At 42.4% G+C, this 22603-nt stretch overlaps 1 protein-coding gene across 3 annotated transcripts in view; it reads left to right on the forward strand.

Moving 5' to 3' along the window:
* LOC109626731 (protocadherin-15-like) overlaps positions 1 to 22603 on the forward strand; it is a 203125-nt gene that overhangs the window by 175092 nt on the left and 5430 nt on the right. For 2 of the 3 annotated variants that reach the window (XM_069517681.1, XM_069517682.1), the window contains 4 exons: positions 2382 to 2612; positions 2896 to 2984; positions 4318 to 4494; positions 4795 to 5032. In XM_069517681.1, coding sequence (XP_069373782.1) covers positions 2382 to 2612; positions 2896 to 2984; positions 4318 to 4494; positions 4795 to 5017 — 720 coding nt within the window. In that variant the 3' untranslated portion in view covers positions 5018 to 5032. Of the gene's footprint in view, positions 1 to 2381; positions 2613 to 2895; positions 2985 to 4317; positions 4495 to 4794; positions 5033 to 5965; positions 5975 to 7134; positions 7246 to 11227; positions 12395 to 14260; positions 14267 to 22603 lie in introns of those variants that run through there. The other variant, XM_069517683.1, reaches the window with a different exon arrangement.

Here is a 22603-nt window from a genome sequence, read left to right on the forward strand (position 1 = left end):
TTTTTACTGTAGCTTCCTCTGGTCATTGAACCTCTTTAAATACTTAAACAGACTGACACAGAAAACTAATAGCCTGCAAGTGCTTGCAATGACCACAGGGAGAAGAAATAGATGTGGAGACTGGAGGGAAGAGAGAGGGAGGATTGATGGTTAGATAAAGATGACTGGCATCCTGCTGTGAGACAAACAGAAGAAGGCTCGGAAAGACATTCATGATTGATTGGTGGGGGGGAGAGGATGGACTGATACTGACAACGCGCTCGCTAACATTCGGATAAAAGAGTGAGAGGACGAACCATAGGAAGGAAGTTTGAGAAATGTAAGACTCAAGTCTTTTATCAGTCTGTCTGAGGTATGTGCCTTGTGTGTGTTTGTGTGTGCACTGCGTTTTCTTATCTGTGTGTGTCGCTTTTTGTTTTCATGTGCAATCATCAGACTACAGATGCATCTCACATTAGCAAACCTCATTACCTCCAATGATTGTCGCACTTTTCTCCACCACAACCAATACAAACGTGGACGTATTGGATTTGCTCTTCTCTCCGTCTCCAGACTTCCCCTCCACTTTCTTAATTACTGATTCCAACCTTCCAGCCTTCCTTTTAGTGGGCGGCCAAACCAGAAACAGCTTGAAAATTGAATTAGAAAACTAGAATATGGAGAAATAAATTTAAAGGGCTGCATCGGTGTGGGCGTGTTGCTAGAGGTAATGGTGAACAGATGATCTACTATTCAGGAAGTGGAGTTCAAATAATAGACTCATGAGTTTGAATATTTATCAGATGAAGCGACATCAGACTGGAGCAGAGAAGTTATTCATGAAGTTATCACAGGAACAGTCGTTTCATGCTTCATCGTGAGGATCTCAACGTTAACAGTAGAACTGCGCCAATCAAACGATATAATAATCTGAATGTGCGCAAAAGTTTTGCGGTGTTCGTCATTGTGTAACTGTTACTGAGGAGCAGCGCCCTCTACAGCCTCAGGTGGGGAAAATCTCTTAATCGAAGCTCTGACTGTGTAGTTCCTCTCACCTAACTGAAACACAGCTGAACGGTGGATATTACCCATGATCCCTGGCTTCCTGTGTCAGACGAGCTTTCGCTGAAACAAATCCACCAAAGGTTTCACTGGATGTTGGAGATAAACACTTTCTTTGAATGACTTTGTAACTGGCATAGGTAACAATGTGGCTACATTATTTATAGTGTTGTTGAATATTATACATACTACATATTTGTATATTGCAATGGAAAGATATACTTGATTTGACTATTATGACTTTAGAGTCCTGCTAAGTAATGAGCGTTCTATTTATTTAGTTTGATTTTATTTCATTGATTTTATTTTGCATGTTCCTGGAGCTGTTTCAGTCCTGCGTTATTATTTAGTTTTATTTCAACAGCTGTGAACTCAATTAAAATGTTTTTTGTTTCCATGCTCACTGTTTTAAGTGTGTGTGTGTTTTGGTGTAAATCGGTGTATCGCTCGCTGCGATAGAAATACAGGTCTGTTCTGTAGCAGCTGAAACAGGTGGCTGTGTTTTTTTATAACTGCAGATATTGATGTATTACTGAGGCATTATCGTAACCGTGCCAAGCATCACTGCAAAAACAAAAAATAGCTCAGTACATATTTCCCTCCCTCTGTCCTCCCTTCATCTTTCTATTTGTAAGCCTCCTTATTTCCTTAATTTCTCCTTTTCTTCCTCGCTTCTATTTCCTTAGTCTCTGGCCCTGTGTCTTCCTGTCATATTAGCGTTGATGAGGTGGGCGTCTCAAAGATGAATCTGCCGTCTTCACTCCCGTCCGGTCTTATAAAGACTCAGCAGTAAATCATCATCCGAGTGTGTGTCTGTATGTGAACATGACATTTGCATGTGTGTTGAAATATGGGCGGACTACGCTTTGTTTGCTCAAAGCACCGCTTTACCCCCTACTGCTGGTTCAGAGTACTACATCAAACGACTCAAGCTGTGAAAGTCTCGGAAAGCAGATTTCCCCACAAATCCTGAAAAACTCACAGCAATCTGTGGCTTTTAGAGAGCGAGAAATACAAGACATATCGGATATCGGTCTGGGACTAATCAATATAGAGTACGTGGCAGTGGCCTGTATCGATCAGCTGCTCAAACACATGGAATCAAAGCTGTGAGGATGATGATCTGGAGGCGAGAGGCTGATTATCGTCAGAAATCATAATCAGTCACCATGATTATGACAACAATGACTCCATTACCGTGTCTTTGCATGATGATGAGATTTCCTGATGATGTTGTGATAATGATGTTGTGATGATGATGCTGATTTTGTGCGGCGGTGTTATGATGATGATTATGATAATGATACGCTGCAGTGAGTCCTATTTCCCTTGTTTTCCAGGCTCTGGACCAAGACACCGGTAACTACAGCGCAATGATTTACCGGCTGATCATCCCACCTCAGCCTGGCAAAGACACCAAAGACAGCAAAGACGGCTTTGTCATCGAGCCGTACAGCGGCGTAGTGAAGACGGCAATCATGTACCGCAACATGAGGAGGTCGTATTTTAAGTTTGAGGTGGTCGCTACGGACAACTATGGACAAGGACACAGCAGCAAGGCAGAGATAGTGGTGTGTATATATATATTTTAAAACAATCTTGGCAGTTTGGTAGTAATTTCTTAAATTTTTTATGCATTTTTCTTAAAACAAATGAGGTTGAGATGTTTTTACTTCATTCCAGTGGGATTTATGTTGCTATCAGATTGTCCTTGAAGTAGATTAATATGTGACTGTGAAAGCAAATTTAAATTGGCAAAAGCTCGAAGCATGATTCGACTGAAAATCATATCCTGTTTGTTTTTTTCATTTCATGGCATAAAGCTGTATTTGGATGTTTGTTTCTGTTTTGTAGGTGTCAGTCGTGAACCAGCTGGACATGCAGGTGGTCGTATCAAACGTCCCTCCAACCTACGTGGAGAAAAACAAGAACAAGCTGCTCAGGTAAGACACATGCACTGAGTCACCTCTTTTTTAATATGATGCTTAAATAAATCATCTGTGACATTAAAGCGCCTCTTCTACATGGACCTTGAGTAGTGAGATTCAAACTTGGAAATGTTTAGAAATCCATGTGTTCACTGTCACCAAAAGACTAAAACACCAGTAATAGATCTAAAAGAGTCAGAGTATTAGAACAGGTGGTCCTTACATTAACAGTCACACAGCATTGAACAACTTTATCTAACCTTGATTTAAATTCACTTTAGACTGTACAGTTATACTAGTGTGTGATTCCTCCATATTGATTAACCGATGGTGTGTCTCCATGGGAAGAACTCTCGTTGTCACCATGAGGGAAATCAACAAGAGCAAAAGCAGAACTGCATTTAAAAATAGTGCTTTATCATAATGAACCCTCACTGGGACTTGAACATGGACAGGCGTCAGGCAGTTAAAGTTATAAAGGCGACTGTGGCTGTGTTGATTTAGAGACTGAAGCACCGAGCTGTGGATGCTGATTAGAGTGCCGCACGTGTCCGACCCCCGTCCGAGCCTGAGAGTAAAAAAACTGAACCCGACCTGAACCGCACAGGTTTTTTATTTGCTGAAAATATTTGTGGCTGGGGTCCTCAGAAAATAACCTCATCAGCACATCGGTGGCAGCGTGATTGTGGAAAATTCTGAATATATTCTGTGAGACTCAGCTTGTTGCAGACTTTAGGGAAATTTGGGGAAAGAGAGAAAGGGGAATGACGTGCAGCAAACGGTCCGACCGGCTGGGAGTCGAACTCGCTGCATTTGTTTGAATGAAGTTATCTCCCTCCACCATCTGCCAGATGCATTTCATTCATTTGAAGTAACACATGATATAAATATTAAACATTAAATACATTATTCATTGTGTGAGATTTGTGTCATGAGCACACTCACCAATGGGCCTTTCTGCACCAACAGACACAAACACTGCAGCTACGTCAGGTTCCTGCTTTCTTTGCCTCACAGAATAAAGTCATGAGGATGTATTAAAGCGCTCACCATCTTTTCTCACTGCCTCACTCCTTCTGTCTCTCCTACACACACACACACACACACACACAAACAAACACCCTAGTGGGGCCATTCCCACTGTGAGCAGGTGTCTCTGGGCGAGCACAAATCCATATTTCCCATCACGAGTGTGTGGAGTTGACAGGTTGAAAAAAAAAAAACTGTATGTGTGAATTGTCACAAACTACACATACGAAGCGTGTGTGTCTTTGTGTGTCACTGGATGACGTGTGTCTACTTTTTTTTGCAAAGGTGTATTTTTATACATTTATACATTAATCCTCAGCATTTTGGAACGCTACGTCCAGGATCAGATACCAGGAGCAAAGGTTGTCGTGGAAACCATCGGGCCCCATCGCCATGGTGATGGAATGGAGCAGGAGGACTACACCAAGTCAGACCTTATGATTTATGCCATCGACCCTCTGACAAATAGAGCCGTATCCAGACAGGAGCTCTACAAGTAAGAACTTTGCCAACAAATCCATGAAAAGTAAAATGGCAGCGCTCCATCAGCTCTTTTTCATAAAATGACAAAGGACCTAACCGATAATACATCGTGATTAAGTAATGCTTAATTGATTGGCTTTAATTAGTGTTTTGGAGTTTTGCCATTTACACAAATGTTGAGGTATTTTGTTTGAAAATCCATCTCAAACTCTGGCAGTTTATCCGTACAAGAAAAGGTTTTACTTTTGAATAAGTGTCACTCAGAGCAAGTAGATTGGAAATACTCAGAATTCAAATAGTCTATCCTCCGCAGGTTTCTCGACGGTAAACTCTTGGACATCAACAAAGAGTTCCAGCCCTTCCTCCCTCCAGGCGGACGGATTCTGGAGATCCGAACCCCGGAGGTGGTGACCAGCGTAAAGAAAGCTATGCAAACCGTAGGCTACACAGAGGGGGCGCTGTTGGCTCTGGCAGTGATTATCATCCTCTGTTGTGTCCCTGCAATCTTAATCGTTATCATCACCTACAGACAGTAAGTAGGAATAATATCTTTGTACATTTTAGCTGGTTGAATCAGTAGCTTAGAATATGGGCTTGTGTTTAAAGGATGAGGCTGCAAATATTTTATAACTGCTTAAACAAATCCTACAAACAGGTAATTCCTGTGTAGCCAAAGCCTGACATTGCTTCCTCTTCCTCTGTGCCATACACCTCCATTGTTTCCTCATTAAGATGAATTCTAGTTTATTTTAAGTCAGATCTACATACTCTGTCGTCCTGGTGCCATTATATCAATTGTTGCACAGCTGAAATTTAAATAATGTATGTGTCAGTCCTTAACAAATCTCAGCAGCCCATCATCAAAGTGGATTACTGTGTGAACCCTGCAGGCAGCTGTTTAATCTACTGACTTCCAACACCCTAGCAAGGCTATAGATTTTACATTCATAAGCTTATAGTGTTCATCGTGTGAAACCATTATACCTCGACATCAAGGTCCTGCGACTAAATTTTAATGAATTAATTCAATGGCCATCCAGATAAGTGATGAATGCAGACAAATAGACGGAGCGAGCAGTGTCTCCCACAGGACGTCCTTTAACGCTATTTATCATTTTATCACACGGGCCAGTCCCTTCCCCAGATGATTCATCATGGCAGCCTGAACCCTAATAGTTTGTTTAGCTAAGCGCTGTGAAAGGCTTTTAATGTCATACATGTCCTAAACACACATAAACAAGCACAACCACACATTTCAATTGGATCTGTGCATTAGAGAGAATGGTTCTGGATGGAGATTAAAAATAAAAAATCAAAACTGTGTAGTAATCATCACCAAAACAATCAGTCGTCACTGTTGTTAAATGACTGTATTTGCTATAAGTAAACCTGGCTAACAAGATGTACAGTGTGATTAATGGTTCAAATGATGAGTAATATTTCTCTCTTCTCTCTCATCTGCTACATCTATCGTGCACCACCAGATTCAAAGAGTGAGTACAGCTTTCATATTACCACGCTGAAATATTAATGTCGTGACTGTTTTAAACACCTTTCATTGTGATTAATCTGTTGACTTTCATTGTACAATAAAACGGATGAGTTAGAGAAGGACAGCGAAACAGAAAGGACAGCAGACAATCAAAGAAATGAATCCTGAAGAACGGGGAGTCAGTAAATGTCCAAGGCCAATGCTTTTATGAGAGTGTGTGTGTGTTTGTGTGTTTGTAGACAGCCGTGTGATGGAGTAAAGAGAAAAAACGGAATAAATTAGAGCAGAAACATAGCGAATGCAGATGCTTCCATACAGACGCGGTGCACTGCAATTAAGCTGTTAACATCCAGTCACGCTCTGCGACATAATTCTGTATGAAGACGGCAAATGAAACAGATCCAAGTGACTTTGAGAGAGGGGTTCAAGCTGGGGTCACAGATGGCAGGAGCGTCAGTCACAAAGACCTCTCAGATGGCTGGTGCCTCAGTGGGAGCTGTGACATCTGCATTTAGATCAGTGGGAGAGACGTCAGTGAAGAGGGTCAGAAACCGTGGTTGGCAGCGTGAGCGTGAGGCTCGTGCCGTAATTGCAGGAACAGAAGAGCCGCTCGTCCTCAGATGACTGATGATGTCAATTCAGGATATGATCGGATGTGTTGGCCCTGATTACAGAGGGGTGTTACAGAAGGGTTGCGGCGCATGAACCCCTCATTAAATACAACAAAATGCTTCTACAGAGATTTTCTAATGTGTCATCACTCACGTTGCTCGAAGTTAAGCCGAGCTCCACTTTTCGTTTGGCAACGTTGGCTAAAGCCCAAATACATCTAAACATGCACCCAAGAGCTGAAACTAACCGATCCAATCACGGCAGAGGCAGCCGGTGAATCTGATGTGTTCGTCTGGTCATGGATTTTATTGCACGTGTGCTTCTCTTCGGAATTGTGGCGATAGCTAGCATGGCACGTTAGCAGACAAGCTGGCTCTGGTATGTGTTGAGAAAGATGGATGTACCAGCTGCTGTACTGAAACCTGACAACTCGTGAAGTAGAAGTTTTAAATCCTCCTGCCCTTACTGTGACCGTTTCACTACTTTAGAATGTTCGTATGTGACTCTAACTTTTCATATCCGACTGTGTTTTCTCTCTGCCGTGTCCAGACGCCAGGCAGAGTGTGCCAAGACAGCCCGAATCCAGATGGCACTGCCAACAGGCAAACCTGGAGGAGGCACTGCCAACAACCTGTACGAGGAGCTGGGTGACAACGCCATGTAAGTGAAGTGTGAAAGTGGTATTTACGCTGATGTGCCAACACAGAGGCTTTTCCTTGCTCTGGAGGCTTTGCAGTGTCCACACATGCAGCTAGTCCCAGAACATCTTTCTCCATTTAAACTATTGCTGTGGAACGCATGCAAATACAGCTGCTTCCTTGAGGTAGTTCCACAGAGTTTGAACATTTAAAAACCAACAGGAGGAAAAAGTCAAGAGTCAACATATCACTAAACAGAAAATCTTTCCCATAACGAACGAAATTAGATAATTTATACTGTAAATAATAAAAAAAAAACATTTCATAAAGTGAATTTTAGGCATTAAATACATTAAAGTAGGTCTTATTCATATCAATTATCATTTAACGCTATTTCTGTCACACTTGAGGGTGTTTGTTTTTTTAGTTTCTTTCAGTTTGGTTTCAAAATGTCTTATTCTTTTTTGAAGTCTGCAAAAACCCAGAAAGGTGAAGGAAACAATAAATGTGTGATAGATAACAACAAACCATCTACTTCAAACTCCACTTAACCCACAAACACAACAGTGCAGCAGATGAAACTGAACTCTATTGTTATGCAATTCATTTCATTACTTCTGTGTACTCCAAACTTTCTCGAGGAAAGTGGAAACTGTTCGTCATCATCAACAGATTTTTTTGTTCAACAACTGTGTTTAAGGACTTGCTAACAATTAACATGGCAACTTCATCACCTGGTTAAAGTCTTGAGGCAAATTTAGTGAAGCTGATAAATGATAATGATTCATCACACGCAACCGGCTCTGGTTTCCTTTGGAGCTGTTTTATAGTCTGGACACGTCCCCTTCATTTCACATCTTCCAGTGGCCAAAGAAACTGACATTATGCAAGGACAGCACAGACTGGGATTAATCAAGCAGAGCCTTGTAACCCCACATCAGACCAACACCAAACAAAGCTCGCATCTACATCTGCAGATCAATCCAGAAATGTAACTTTCACAAAGTTCAGTGACATTCAGATTGTTCCTTGTCAGTTTCCCTGTCGTAATGCATACCAATGTCTCCGCCGTTCAAAATATGACTGAAGGTCGGAACAATATTCACTTTGAGTCCTGTCTCTCCAGCAACATTGGTGGCTTTCAATAACACTGTAATCACCGTAATCTCAACTAAATCATTCGTCTCACTTTCAAAGTATCGTCCTAGAACTTTTTTTTGTCTCTAGAAAACTTCTAAAGAGATTGCAACATGATTTTTGTGATTAATTTTTTGGGGGGGGGGGTTCTAGCATTATAATCAATAGGGCCATGAACCAGAGCCAGAAGACTGAGGCAATATAAACCAGCTTTTTGGTGATTACGGAGAAATTACTTATTATAATTCTGTCCTCCACCTCCTCCTATCAGTGCTGAAGGACATTATTGCTCATCTCTATGCCGCCTTAAAAAGTTGCAAATTATTCTTCATTTTAGGGATATTGTCTTCACCATTTAACTGTGGCTTCCCTGCTCCTGTGTAGTTTCTAGCAAATTGTGATTGAATTATCCTCTTGCCGATTTCTAGCGGTTTGATTAAACAAAAGTCTGCATGCAGAGGCACAGTGCTACCTTTTATCTGCCAGTTTTCACAACCACACACATACAGACTCACTCGAGGCAATTCAGATTACGCATATATAATTCCTGTTAAGAGGAAGTTGAGGGGAACTCTTATCAGCATTACATGCATCATCGGTTTCCTGTCTGTCCTTGATATGCCTCCTCACTCCCATTAACATGAGAGCAATTCATATGCAAGATGGTGGAAACTATCACCGCATGACAACATGCGATTATTAACTGTGTGAGTGTGTGTGTGCGTGCACGGAGCCCAAATGATTCTCTGAAAACTGTGTGCGGAAATGAACATGGATACGAGGGAATTGAAATAAATGCGGCCAGTAATTTATAAAGACCAACCTGGGCAATAAGTAATTCTATTGATAAGCTGCAGAGCATGTTAAATTGTATGTGTGTGTGTGTGTGTGTCTGTGTGTCTGTGTGTCTGTGTGTGTTCGGTGTTTCCTGTGTGTATGCTCTGTATCGATGCGGTGGTGGGGAATAAATAATCCCCAAAGGGTGTAAAATCTGGCAAAGTGCAAAAGTTTGCACCTTCATAATTAAGGTCTATTATCAAACTGCTCAGTAGACTGATTTTCAAGGCATCTGTTCTCCCTTTAATTACCTTTGGCTGTTCTCTACACAGACTTGGGTTTAATGTCTTTTTTCAATTACCTATGGAAAATTAAATGTTTAAATGTCCAATTTATTATTAGCAGCAGGTTAACGGAATATAAAGTCATGTAGTATTGACACAATACCAAGTACAACATGCGTTCCTATATATGTTAAGCCAGTCCACACTGTGAATGTGATTCTATTTAGAATTGTATTCTGGATTACACATTTTCACGCTAATCTGGAGACTGTTTTAAAAAGTATTTCATTACTTGCTTCAGTGTACTTCCATGTTTTTCAATGTACTTCCAGTTCAGTTCGGGACCATGGTTACCGCAACAATGGAGCGGTTCATAGATTTGTACTTCGAGCTTGGCCTTACATATAAAGATATTAAATCAGTGCATGACAGGTTTCAAATAAGTGAAAGACATCTCAAGAGAATACTAAGAGGACACGCTACAGCAACCAGCTGCAGTACTCTGGGCAGCTTCACAGCCACCAGTGGATGTATTTAAATGCAGAGAACACGGACTGTGAGGAAAGAGGATGAGTGCTTGATGTTGAAGGAGCTGGATCCCAGAGGAGAGTCTTTAAGTCCAGGTGCCAGATGAAGTTCGGTCCTTTTGAGAAGTAACTCCTTCATCTAAGATGTCCTGCTTGCCTTAATGACACTCCTCAGGGATCCAGCTCCTTCATCACCAAGTGCACATCCTGTTTCCTCACGTGCACTCTACGTTCTCCACTCTACTGGTTATTTTTTCAACCATCATTTTTGGTGAGGGTGGAGTATTTGTACCATAAAATTTAAACAGGGCAATAAACTAAACTAGAGCACAACCAGCCATCCCAGGAGGAATGACCGTGGGAAATGCTTTGGCAAATGATGGGAAATTTCAAAGCTTTCGTCAGCGTTTTCTCCGACTTCAGCTCTGCTTTGTTACCATCTTCTGAAGATATTTTAGATCACCATATCTTTCTTTTCACAACTATTAACATTTACCACCATTCTTTGTTTTCTTGACTGATCTCCCATCTTCTTTTGTTCTCATCCATCCACCTTTATCCATGACTGACAGACAAACGTGAGTAGGATGCTGAAAATCTGTGATAATCTGACGCGCACAGTGACAGATTTCTCGCTCTAGTTTTGTGTTTGTGGTGACTGTAGCTGTATGTGCAGGGTAATTATGCACGTGTAGATCGTAGAGCACAGTTGGTCGATCGTTGAGATGATGAGTTGCATTAGTAGAACATATAATCAGTGTTTTGTTGAGAGGAAACGTGTCTCAGTGGCATTAACTCTTTACACGATCTGTGTCCCAACTGATTCGGCGTTGTTTAGAGTCACGATACCCCAGCGTCTCTGTAGCACACCACTTTTATTACATACTTTAACACCTGTTTGCATTCTTTTCCTTTGTGTATCTATGCTAGCGCTCTTGCCCCTCTAGTAAAAAACACAACACAATTAAATACTCAGACCTTGTTTAGGATCCCTCATCCATTTCCTCTTGTTCTCTTCCTCACGTCATTTATCAAACAGCTCTAGAAGACGTCCTATTGCTTTGTCTCGTTTTTTTTATGTACACCCCTGTTGTCATTTCCCCTTTCTGTGCATTACTGTACTTTCATGTAAATTGTATACAATCCCCAGCTGCCTTATCTTTTTCATGTAGCTTACATCTTTCTGATTTACTGCACCCTCTTCTCATTCATATTTTCTCTGTACCTCATTCATTATTTTCCCCTTTTTCTCATTTTTATTCCATAATCCCTGCACCAGCCGATCAAACCACAGTGGTGGTGGTAATGGCGGCAGTTTGGACGAAAGCGATCGCCAGCGCCTGATCTCTGATTTTGCCACTCGTGCAATCGCTGCCCATCGGCAGTGTGTTGCAAACGGAGGGGTGCTTAACAAACTGCCCAAGTCTGAGTCCAATATCACCTTCCTCTCTGATGAAAACCCTCTGACCATCAAAAATCCCATCTACCACGAGGACGGGACTTTGAGTAGTCCAGAGACTCTTGGAAGAAGCCAGAGAAGACGAGACCTCCTTGGGAATTTTTCCCCTTCCAGGAAAGGTATTCGAGAGGCCTGGCTGAGGCTCAGCTCCCCTGGAGGGGATGTGGGGTTTGGTGGTTACAGTGGCAGTGACAGTGGATGGGGATCCGGGGGCGGACACAGCTGGACTCTCCCATCAAGATTACACCGAAGAGATATGTATGACGCTCTGAGACGCCAAGTGGTCATGGATCCTGTGCAGTGGGAACTGGAGCTTCTCAAGGCTGAATTTAAGGAGAGTAAAGACGCTGGTCTAGATTCAGGGTTTGACCGTGGGTTGGATTCAGACCTGATGGGGAGTCCGAGTCTGGAGCCGAAGCTGACGGTCAAAGAACAAGCCAGACAGTTTGAGCAACAGGCGCTCCAGGAAATGAGACAAAGGCAAAGCCGGGATTCACGAGGATCTTTGTCACCTGATTTTCTGCTTTCTGTTTTCCCGGAGTCTCCTCAGCATCAGAAGCAAACTCCCACACATACCGTCCCGTTTGTTCTGACCAGAGAGGGTCCCCCAAGTATCATCGTGACCCAAAGTGACGGAGGAACTCCTCCACCAAGTCACAAGCCAACTCCTCCTGTGCTGCGGCGCTTCGGGGGAAATTTAACAGCAAATCCGAGTGTGGACGACATACTCAAGGTCCAATTTGAGGTTATCCCCGATCCTCCTTCGACTCCTCCACCACCACCACCTTCTACAACCCCACCACCTCCACCACCTCCCACAGCCGCTCCTCCTCCTCCTGCATCTCCTCCCCCGCAGCACCCTGCCTCCCCTCCTCCTCTGCCTTCCCCTAACTCCAGCCAAACAGAAAAGCCAGCTCCTCCTCCTCCCCCACCCCCTCCACCACCTCCTCCTCCACCTCTCCCTCCTCCCTTGTCGCCCTCACTCCTGCGTCCATCCACCTTTGTCCTCCCATCATTGTCGGAGGCTCCAGCTCTGCGGCCCGTGTCCCTCCGGCCGCAGCCGCCGCCGCTTCCTGTGGGCCCAGAGCCTCAAAGGAAAGAGCTCAAAGGAATCTTAAAGAACATCCAGAACATTGCGGACATCGAGAAGTCCGTGGCCAACATGTTCAGTCAGATAGATCGGAAACAGATCCCGCTCAAAAAGGCCATGAAGGGGCGGGCCTCCTTGGACTCTATCTATTCTCTCGACTCCTTGGATGCATTAGCAGTTGGAGGCGGAGAAGGCAGCGGAGTAGGAGGAGGGGAGCCTGGTTCAGGAGGAGGGGAGGGAGGTAGCGAGGGAACAGGTGGAGGAGAGGATCCTCCACCTCCTCCACCTCCACAGAATCTGTCCAACCCAAAAATGAACTCTATCGTGGAGGAACTTGAGAAACGATTCCCCTCTCAGTCGACAATGCTCTAGCCTCCGTCTGTCTGATTTGGAAAAGCACAAAGCGGAGGAATCTTTTAATACTGTTGCGTAGTTCTCGCTGAGCTGACAAGGGACTGATGCTCAGAATAGCTCAGTGGCGCCGGAACGATTTAATGATTTCTTCCAACGTGTCTTTATGTTTTCTACACAAAGAAGAAAGAAGCATTAGGGTTAATATAAACTCCATCGACAAAAACGATTCCTGTCTGAAATGAAGGGAAGGAGGTGTAACAGCCGAAAAGGTCACATCATAAATGTGTCTAATTAATGGTCACATTGCAGCTAAGAACGTCTTCCACTCCGTTTCTTTATTCTACTTCTTCTTGACTATTACAAGAAGATAGAGGGAATTAAGTTGTTGAAGAACAAGGCGGACATGAAGTCCAGGTTAAAGGGTCCAGGTTAACTCCATTTCCTAATTTGTCCAGCTTTCAGCGAAAGGAATCCAAACTATTTGGCTCCAACTGTAACATCGAAGTAATAGTTTGAGGCGTAATCATTATCTGCCTTTGCAATTATTTCACTTTCCCCCCAAAACAACATTCATGGGCTTGTTCTTTAATTACTGCAAAGGAAAATTGACGTAAACAGCTGTAGATGGGAGCCGTTTAATTAAATGATTAGAAGAGGTGAAATGTTTCCTGGTTAACTTTCAGTTGGACGACTGCTGCTAACATTTCACATCCTCGCCAACTAATTGTTGTTACATTATGATCAATCAGTGTCTTTCTTAAAGGAACATGACCCACACTTATTGGCTGATTACATGTTTGCGAAGGCTTGAACACACACACACACACACACACACACACCTAGTGGGCGTCTAAACTGCTTGACTGAAGATGTGCTGGGTGTGAAAAGGAAAATCAATCAAGAGGAGAGAAGAACATTGTTGAACCTGCCAACTTGGATTGAATTGCGTTTAACGGGGGTTCCTGTGTTCTTTGCGTGGATAAGTTTAGCTTCGGTGTTTCTGCTGCTACAGGACGACAAACAGCATCATCGTCTGTGTTATGTTTGTTTTTTACTTTCCACCTCACTTCATTAATGTTCACTGTCATGTAGTTTTTTTTTGAGCTGTGACAATTAATTCATCTTAAGATCAGACTCTCTTTTCTTTCCAATGACATATTCCATATATTCCATAATTAATAGAAACAAATTCTTTGGTTGAAGCAAAGCACAGAACTTATCTTTTAAAGGAGACATTTTATGATCGAATATAATCAGGTTCAAACTGTTGACTTATTTACATGCTCAGATGTTCAGAAAACACATCACTTTCCTCAAACTGTCCATTTCTGCAGCTCCACTTTTCAACACACTAGAGGAAAAGGAAACTCAAAAAAGCGCCACATCTCTTTTAAGATCAATACTTTAAGACATAAGTGTCTTTCAATGTTGGAAAATAACTTGCTCCAAGCTGAAAATGCAATTTAGTTGTTAGTTTTAAATCATATTTTATAAATACTCATTTGTCTCTAGTTCTCCAAAATGCCTCCGAGCCCTGAAAGGTTTTCACAAGGATTGTTTTTCTGATGTTCTCAGTCTGTCTTCCATCTTCTCTCTTTTTCAATAGTGTCTCGTCAAACCTTTCTTTTCCCCTCGGACTCACATTAACTTTGCATTCATAGTGGTCCTGCATTGTCTGTTGATGTCATGTGGATGTTTTTTTTTTTAAGATGACAGTAATGTCGATGCTGTAGGTGGATTCAAAGTCACAGTGGAAATATGTGTGGGGCATTTAAGTAGAGTGATATTTTTATTCACGAGATTTGCTAAATTTTTATGAACCTTTTCTAAAAGGCTCTTTTGTCATTGTGCAGGAACTTACTGGAAAATGATTAATATTAAAAAATTTAAAATATGTGGTGATAACCAAGTGCAAAGGATTTATTGTTTTCTGCCTCTGTTCTGGATGAGTAAATCTACTCATACGTAACCCATCCTCATTACTGCTAAACTGACCTAGTCCCATATCCTCTGTCATGTTCACATCAGCACTGGTATTGTAGAAAACCCAACTGTCTTAAAACATAACCTCAGATTAAGCAGAAGCAGCAAAGTGGCTCATCCCCTGACTGACAATAACCTCGTGTGGCTCGCTCTTAATGTAACGGTGCCAGGAAAATATTCAGAGGAAGCAGTGTACATGGTCTCCTACAGCTGTAGCATATTAATGAGGAAATCCAATGCTTCACTCACCTCATGTATATATATATATATATAGTATATATATATATATATACACTATATATATCTTTTATGAAGGTCACACAACCACATCAGGTCAAAAGGAATTGATTTGCTCATATATTTATATTGGATGCTTCACTCTAAGCCAAATGTCTTCCTAACATCAAATATGCTGCAGTTACACCGTCTTGTTTAAAGGTTTATTATCTCCAGGTCAAGTGAGCTCTTTGTTTCCATGTCGGCAGTTTCATTTCAAGTCCTTGAGCTTCATAGTCCACCTTCATTTAAATCAAGCTCCACCGAATTACTCACACTGACGGATATCAGCTGAGACCTCTGCATTATTCCTTTAGAACCAAAAAACTACTCCTGGATCGGCCACCTCAATCAAATCTGCTCCAAAAGCTCATGGACACTTCTCTGGCCTGTATTCTACCACTTCCCCCAAGTTTTAATAGAAGTAGTTCAGAAGGTTTTTTTGTAAAAAGAATAAATAAATAGTTGGCATTGAGCTTTGACTCTTTCCCTTTGATATAAAATATTTGATTTCAATTTCATGATCATCAGAGCGACATTGTTGGAATAAAGTCACACATAAGGTCATACATTGTATTGGGTGAGTTACACAGAATGTCTGAAACTGCTTGAAGTATGTGAACCTGCCTGTGAAGCTCTGACTTAGAAGACGTAAGAATCACACACGAGTAGATTCCGCTGCCGTCAGTCAACACGATCTGGAGAAAAGGATTCTAGACGTATGTTTTCATTATGAAGTGACAGAATCTCGTCTGTCCCGCAAGACTGTGTTGCTGATGATCACGTCGGTACAATTAGATCAAATCATGATACACAACCAATAAAACCAGCCCTGATAGTTATATCTCTGGTTACCAAGTGATGACATTATAACACACACACACACACACACACACACACACACACACACACACACACACACACACACACACACACACCTTGATGCATGTTTGGAGTCTGTTGCGTCAGAGGAGAGAATGAGCTGCAGATACAAGATAAACAGCCTTTGCAGTTTTTTAAGCAGCCTCTTCTTCTAACATACGTTAAACCACGATCAAGCTGTAAACATCTTAAACGGATTTTTACAAAACACTCAATCCATTCACTCACAATGTAAACAGACTCTCCGGAGTGAGAACACGTTCAGGAAGACACAGCGACATTGTTCCGGTTGTTGCAGGTTGAGCTGCTGTTTCAGCTGAGTGGCTCAGAAATGTTTTATACTAAGATTATCCTTCAGCCTGGGTGTGCTGAGTGTGGGTACACACACACACACACACACTCTCCATTGTCCCACAGACACCTTCTCTGCTCTCTCTTCCTCAGCTCTTATTGTGCGTTAGCTGGAAAACAGACATTTCATCTCAGACATCTGGAGGAATATGTAATGTTTTCAACACCCAACAAAGCAGATTGCATCTCGGTGAAGCTGAGTTGAGGAACAGAGATGCATGGGATGAGGTTTCGAGAGCAGCGGGCAGCTCACATGTAATTGTAAAGCCCCAGGTTTGATCCTCGTCACAGCAAAGACATCAGGAGCTGATGTGCGTCATTCAAGCAGTAGAGAGGAAAGAGAATTACAATTTGCTGTGGTAAAGGGTGATTCTATTCTTAACGTGCTCTGTGTGAGCTAACAAATCTTAGAAGATCATTTTGTTGCAAATTTTATATCTAATTTTTTGTAAATAAAGAGAAAAGAGAGGTGGAGAGAGAGGGGGCTGAAATAAGACGCGTTTGATTTGAGCTGGAGAAAAAGTGAGAGATAAATGAGGTGAGGAGAGAGTGTGGAGAGGGCGAGGGAGCTACAGTGGCTCTATGAGAGAGAGAGAGATAGTGAGTTACTGAGTGTCGCAGTAGAGTGTGTTTTTAAGAGCGGGTATTTTTCTCCTCCTGTTCCTCCTGCACTCCGTGAGACAAGGTGGAGAGTACACAAAGAGCGGGGGAGTCAATCATGTCAGGTGTGCATGTGTGTGTGAGACAAAGATCAGATAGCTGTCTGTGAGTTTTTGTCTGGAGAGGACCTAATTATGTGTCAGTCAGATCAACAGGGACACAGAGGTAGACTTATCTTCCCACACTGACACAAACACACACACTCTCTACACAATATCATCCTGAGATCATACACACACATTTTCATTCTAACCTGTAAATCGCCCACAAGCCAAACATTTCCTCCGTGTCTTCATTTACTCATCCCTCCATTCATCCATCATCTATTCATCCACTCACACGTCCTCCAGTGATTCCACCCATCAACCTTATTTAACCAGATAATCTCGTGTCATTCAATCATTCAAACCTGTGACAACCACGTGTGTGTCTGTGTGTTGGGACGCACAACCACAGCATGTATTTACATATGAATTGATTTAATGAAAAGCTCTTGTGATTAAGCTGTGTGTGTGCATGTATGTGTGTTTGTGTGTGTGTGTGTGTGTGTGTGTGTGTGTGTGTGTGTGTGTGTGTGTGTGTGCGCGCACAGTCTAATAACAGAGGAAAATCTAAAACGTCCTCCAAAAGTCACCATTTGTTCTGCGATGCATCTTCATTTTTCCAGCTCATTACTTTGGTTTCACGGGAAAATAGAACCTGCTGCAAATATAGTGAAGATGCATGGACGAGGCCTTTCTCAGCTGTTTTTCTTCCTTCGTACAGAACCGTAGCCAACATCAAGCTTATTTGCTCATTCTGTCATCATCTGATATGTGGCAAAATAGGATCTTGGGCAAATGTGAAACTACAGAGTCTTCAGATAAAGTATTTTAGCAAAAGTAAAAGAGTAGAAACAGGTCGCGTCTCCCTGTTCATGGACTTGTTATGCACCGGTTCATGGACGCTGGTTAATTTGGTTGGAGACTTCACAAAAAAAGAAGAAATAAAAGTTTGATTTGAGTCGACAGGGTGAATTTCACAGAAGTAAAAACTTGTCAGTTTCAGTTGCGTGTATAATCAACACCATATATCTCTCAGCAATAGACGGAGCTCAGCCGACTCATCGTCTTGCTTTGTTCTTGGTAACGGGGTTGAATTCCACAAAAAATGAAAAGTGTCCACTTCTACTTGGATTTTGATTAAAAGGCGACATCTTATTTCTCCAGCAGTGAGGAAACTAAAGTTTGAAATGTTTACGACAAAGTTTTCTCGGTGGTGTTGTTTATGTTGTTCCTGTCTCATTCTTTCAGGCGTGGATATGGACAACAGGAGGTACGTGTCTCTCTCTGCTCGACTTTTTGACATTTCCTTCTCGTTGTCTGATCATCAGTTGCTCCCTCCTTTGTTTTCTGTTTGTCTTTTTGTTCTCTTCTGCTTGATGCCTTCAGGATGGGGCAGCATGCAATCAGTGCCTTTTGTTCACAATTTATTTATTCTACATAATTGACTCCCTGCCTCCGAGGTCTGAAGAAATGTAATGACCTCTGTGGTGCATTGATGGACGTATTAAAATGCCAAGAAACAAAGATGTTTATAAAGAAATGTTAACAATAAAAATGGACTTTTAGAGATGCTGATAACAACGAGCAGTTAGACAGCGCATGGCTGATTGGCCACTTCCTCACCATATTGCATAAACCTACTGAAAACAGACAACAATGAAAACAAAACCTTTGTGGCAGAAGTATTGATCTTTATTGGACACGAAGATATCACAACTAATATTACACGATTATCCAACAGACCGACAGCGATCATTCAACACCAAATAACACAAATATAGACATTTGTGAATCAGTTTATTGATTTTCTGTTTCATAAACCTTCTCCTCCTCCTCCTGTCTTGTCATCCGCTGCTTTTCTTTTCCCTTCTAGCAGACACAACAACTTCTGCGACCTTCTCTGCTCAGACCTGAGGTACTCTCTCTCCCTCCCTCCGTCTCTCCCTCTCTCTCCATCTTTCTCCTCTTCACGCTTCTTTTTTGTCACAATCAGCAGCTGCACCCACAGACGGACTCAAATGAACAAGACGAGGGTGTATTGTTCAGTCTCGGGGGGGCGGAGGTGGATGGGGGAGGTGGAATTTCTGGCAGGTGAATGCAGAGGGGAGCTGATGGCTGTCAGGGCAGAGCAGCGTTGAGTGGGGGACCGGAGGCTGCGAGGGTAGGAGGGCTTGATGGCTGACGAGCAGGAGGATGGAGGGGGGGAGCAGGAGAGCGGTGAAGCAGAGCTGCTTTAGGTGGCAGGTAATGGGGCGAGCGTGGCAGGCCAGAGAGACGAGCGGGCAGACACGCAGCGATCCTGGAGCTCTGGGAGCAGAAGAAGTAGTTCGGATTGACCAAAATGAAAAAACACTCAGAATACGTTTTGCTGAGCGGCCTTGACGTTGGAGTGGAGGAAGAAGCGGAGTCGATGTAGTGCTGGGCTGATGAGAGGGGGGGGGGGTGGCAAGTGTGCAGCAATCAGGGAGCCAGGAGAGAGAGGAGCATCACGCCCACAACACACACTCACACACACAGACACACACTCAGACGGACAGGAGAGAGCAGGAGACATTAAGGGAAAACACCAGAACATCTGCGTGTGGAGGTTTAGGTCAGATCTGTTCACATGTTGGTTCAGAGCTGAATAACAGGATGTGGTTTTAAATATGTTTGTGAATAAAGTGTCTCATTTCTAAACACTGATGATGGTTTCATCAATCTCACAGGAGTTATCAATGGAATCTGGCATCGACCCCGGCCAGGACTACTACACACAGGATTATTACAACTATGATCATGGGTTAGTATGTCTGTCTGTCTCTATACATGTCTGTCTGTCTCCATCTGTTCCTATATATACATGTCTCTCTGTCTCTGTCTGCACAACATATATTTCTGTACCTAAAGCGTACATAAGCATGTTTGCTATTTATCTTTACAGAAGTTTATCTAAATCAGTTTGGATCTATTGCGTATTGATCAGATGATACACATTTTTAAAAAAGAGTTTCTTTTGTTTTGCACATAAAAGGTTTATAATGAATAATATATTTTATTGCAGAGCAGATTTTGTATATACTGTACTTATATTTGCCTTTTCATGATACTGGCATATTTCTGACTGCGGCCATGTTGGCTCTTATAGAGGATGATAATAATGACTCATAATGTTCGAGGACTTCCCCTTTATGTTTCGTCTGTCACCTTTGACCTCCAGCAGTGACTGACAGGGTTTCATCTAACATCGTATCATATTTCCTCCGACATCACCCTGGAGTTTAGTGTGTACTCTTTGTGCAGCTGAGCCTCACGTCAGCCCCGTGGCAGCTGCTTGGATATCGAGCTGAAGGCATCACTCACACAGTGTGTCGGCTGCCCGGAAACACTGACACCAGTGACCGGCCTTGTGACGCTTGTGAACGTGTTGTAGCAGAGAAATGAAACAGAGACCGAATCCACAATGTGAACATGCACATCGTGATGCAGAACCTTGATACCCCGACCCCCTGTCACTGCTGCAGATAACACCTGTCAGCATTACTGTTTGTCTGTGTGTGTATTTTTGTTATACACCTGTTATACATTGTGTAATTTCTTATAATTTTAGCTCCAGACTCCTGGGAACTTGATTTTATGCACCCACCCACACTCGCATATAAATACATGGTAATAGTTCACACACACACACACACACACACACACACACACACACACACACACACACACAGTGATAATACTATAGCAGCTAATCAGGCAGTCAGCCATGGAAGCAGACAATTGGCCAGATGCTGTTGGTTCAGAGCAACACTCACAAACTCATGTCTGACTCTGTGCACTCAGACTGTGTCGGTCCGGTTCTGTGACCTTGTGTGACTCAGATCTGATCATTTTATTTGAGTCAGTCATAAGTTGAAAGCTGCAGGTCGACTGTGCTCACAGACACTAACTCACCTCTCAGCACTGAGACAAAGTTGTGAAAGAAGCGAAGGTTAAAAACCTTCGGACCTTTTCTTTCATCTGACATCAAAATGATTCTGATCGGATTTTTTGCAGCCATCGAAAACTAACTTGAGCCACTTGTTGCTCAGGTCTGAAATTTGATTTGTGAAAAAAAACAAAACATCACAACGAGCCAATTTCATATCGCCCCCCAGTCAAGAGTAAAATACTCAACTCGTACTCACCACAGAGCAAAAAGGGATTAAATCTCACTTTTCCAAAATGGTTATTGGCGTGGGTGATGAGCTGTGTGACTGCTGCGTGGCTGATAGATCGAGTTAGGGCTCCCCTGTAAATAATAAAAAGATGAGCAGACGAGAAATCTGGCAGGATCAGCTACGTTTTACTAACAGGATGAAGGAACACAAAGATAAGGCTTTATTTCAAACTTGATTGTCAGCAAGGTGCATGAAGTTGTTACTACAAATGGATGAAAATATTCAAGGAATAGCCGACAGAGAAGTATTATGAAGCTACAGCAAGCAGCCAACTAGCTACAGGGGGAAGCAGCTAGTCTGGCAACAAAACTGCTTTCCTGCAACTAAGCTCGATTATTAAAGGAGACATGTGATGTATATTTCAGTTTTTCTTTCCTCTAGTATTTTGAAGTTGTTGTTTTGTTGTTAAAATATAAAAGATCTGCAAAGTTAGAAAGCCCATGATAGAGGAAGCTCCTCTCATCACAGAAAACTGCTCCTGAAACTCTTGAAACATCTCGTCAGTAAACCGGACGATACATGCTGCACACACGCCTGGGGGCGAGTCCGGCACGTCCCCTAACAACGTTATTATCGTTATTAAAGAGACGTGAGCTAACGCAAAAGATTTTCAGACAGAGGCTGAAAAGAAGAGCTGTCTGATGATGACTCTTGTTCTACAGCGCCCCCACATTTCATTCTCCACACTACCAGTATGTCATATATCATTTAATGGTAAAAATGATGGTGTTGAAGCTCAGGTCGAGTTTAGATAACGTCCTTAAAGTTCCACAACTGTTCCCACAGGTTGAGACTTAAACAACTTTTTACATGTTATATAGATGGAAAGTAAAAATATTGGATCATTAATCCTGAAAAAACAAACTCATTCCTCATGTTTTCTCTACAGTCCATCATCAGCCCCGCGAAGTTGTTTGGTCAAAATAAGTCGAGCAATTCTCATCATTCATCTGAACTGTGGATCAATGACCATGTCAGAATTTAATAAATCATATTTCCTTTCACAGTTTTATTTTGCGTTTTATATTCTTAGTAGTAGTACTCTTGGTCATGTGAGAATAGGATCCCGCTCCTGGACTCGCCAGAAACAGACCAAGTGTCCCAGTTTGGACCATTTTGTGTCTCCGCACACACAGACCCACAAAAACATCAGTGTGTTTGTTGGCTGTGATTCCTGGCAACTGATTATCATGTCATTACCCCCCCCTAGTGGTGACATGGAGAGCAGAGGAGGATGAGTGAGAAAGAAAGGGAGGAAAGAAAATGAAAAGCAAAGTGTTAATATAGCCTTTGAACAATTTAACTCTTTGTGTGTGTGTGTGTGTGTCAGTGTTAGTCGGGGGGTTAATGCCTGTGA

Source organism: Paralichthys olivaceus, chromosome 21 (assembly GCF_024713975.1).
Source record: "Paralichthys olivaceus isolate ysfri-2021 chromosome 21, ASM2471397v2, whole genome shotgun sequence".
Taxonomy (NCBI): Eukaryota; Metazoa; Chordata; class Actinopteri; order Pleuronectiformes; family Paralichthyidae; genus Paralichthys; species Paralichthys olivaceus.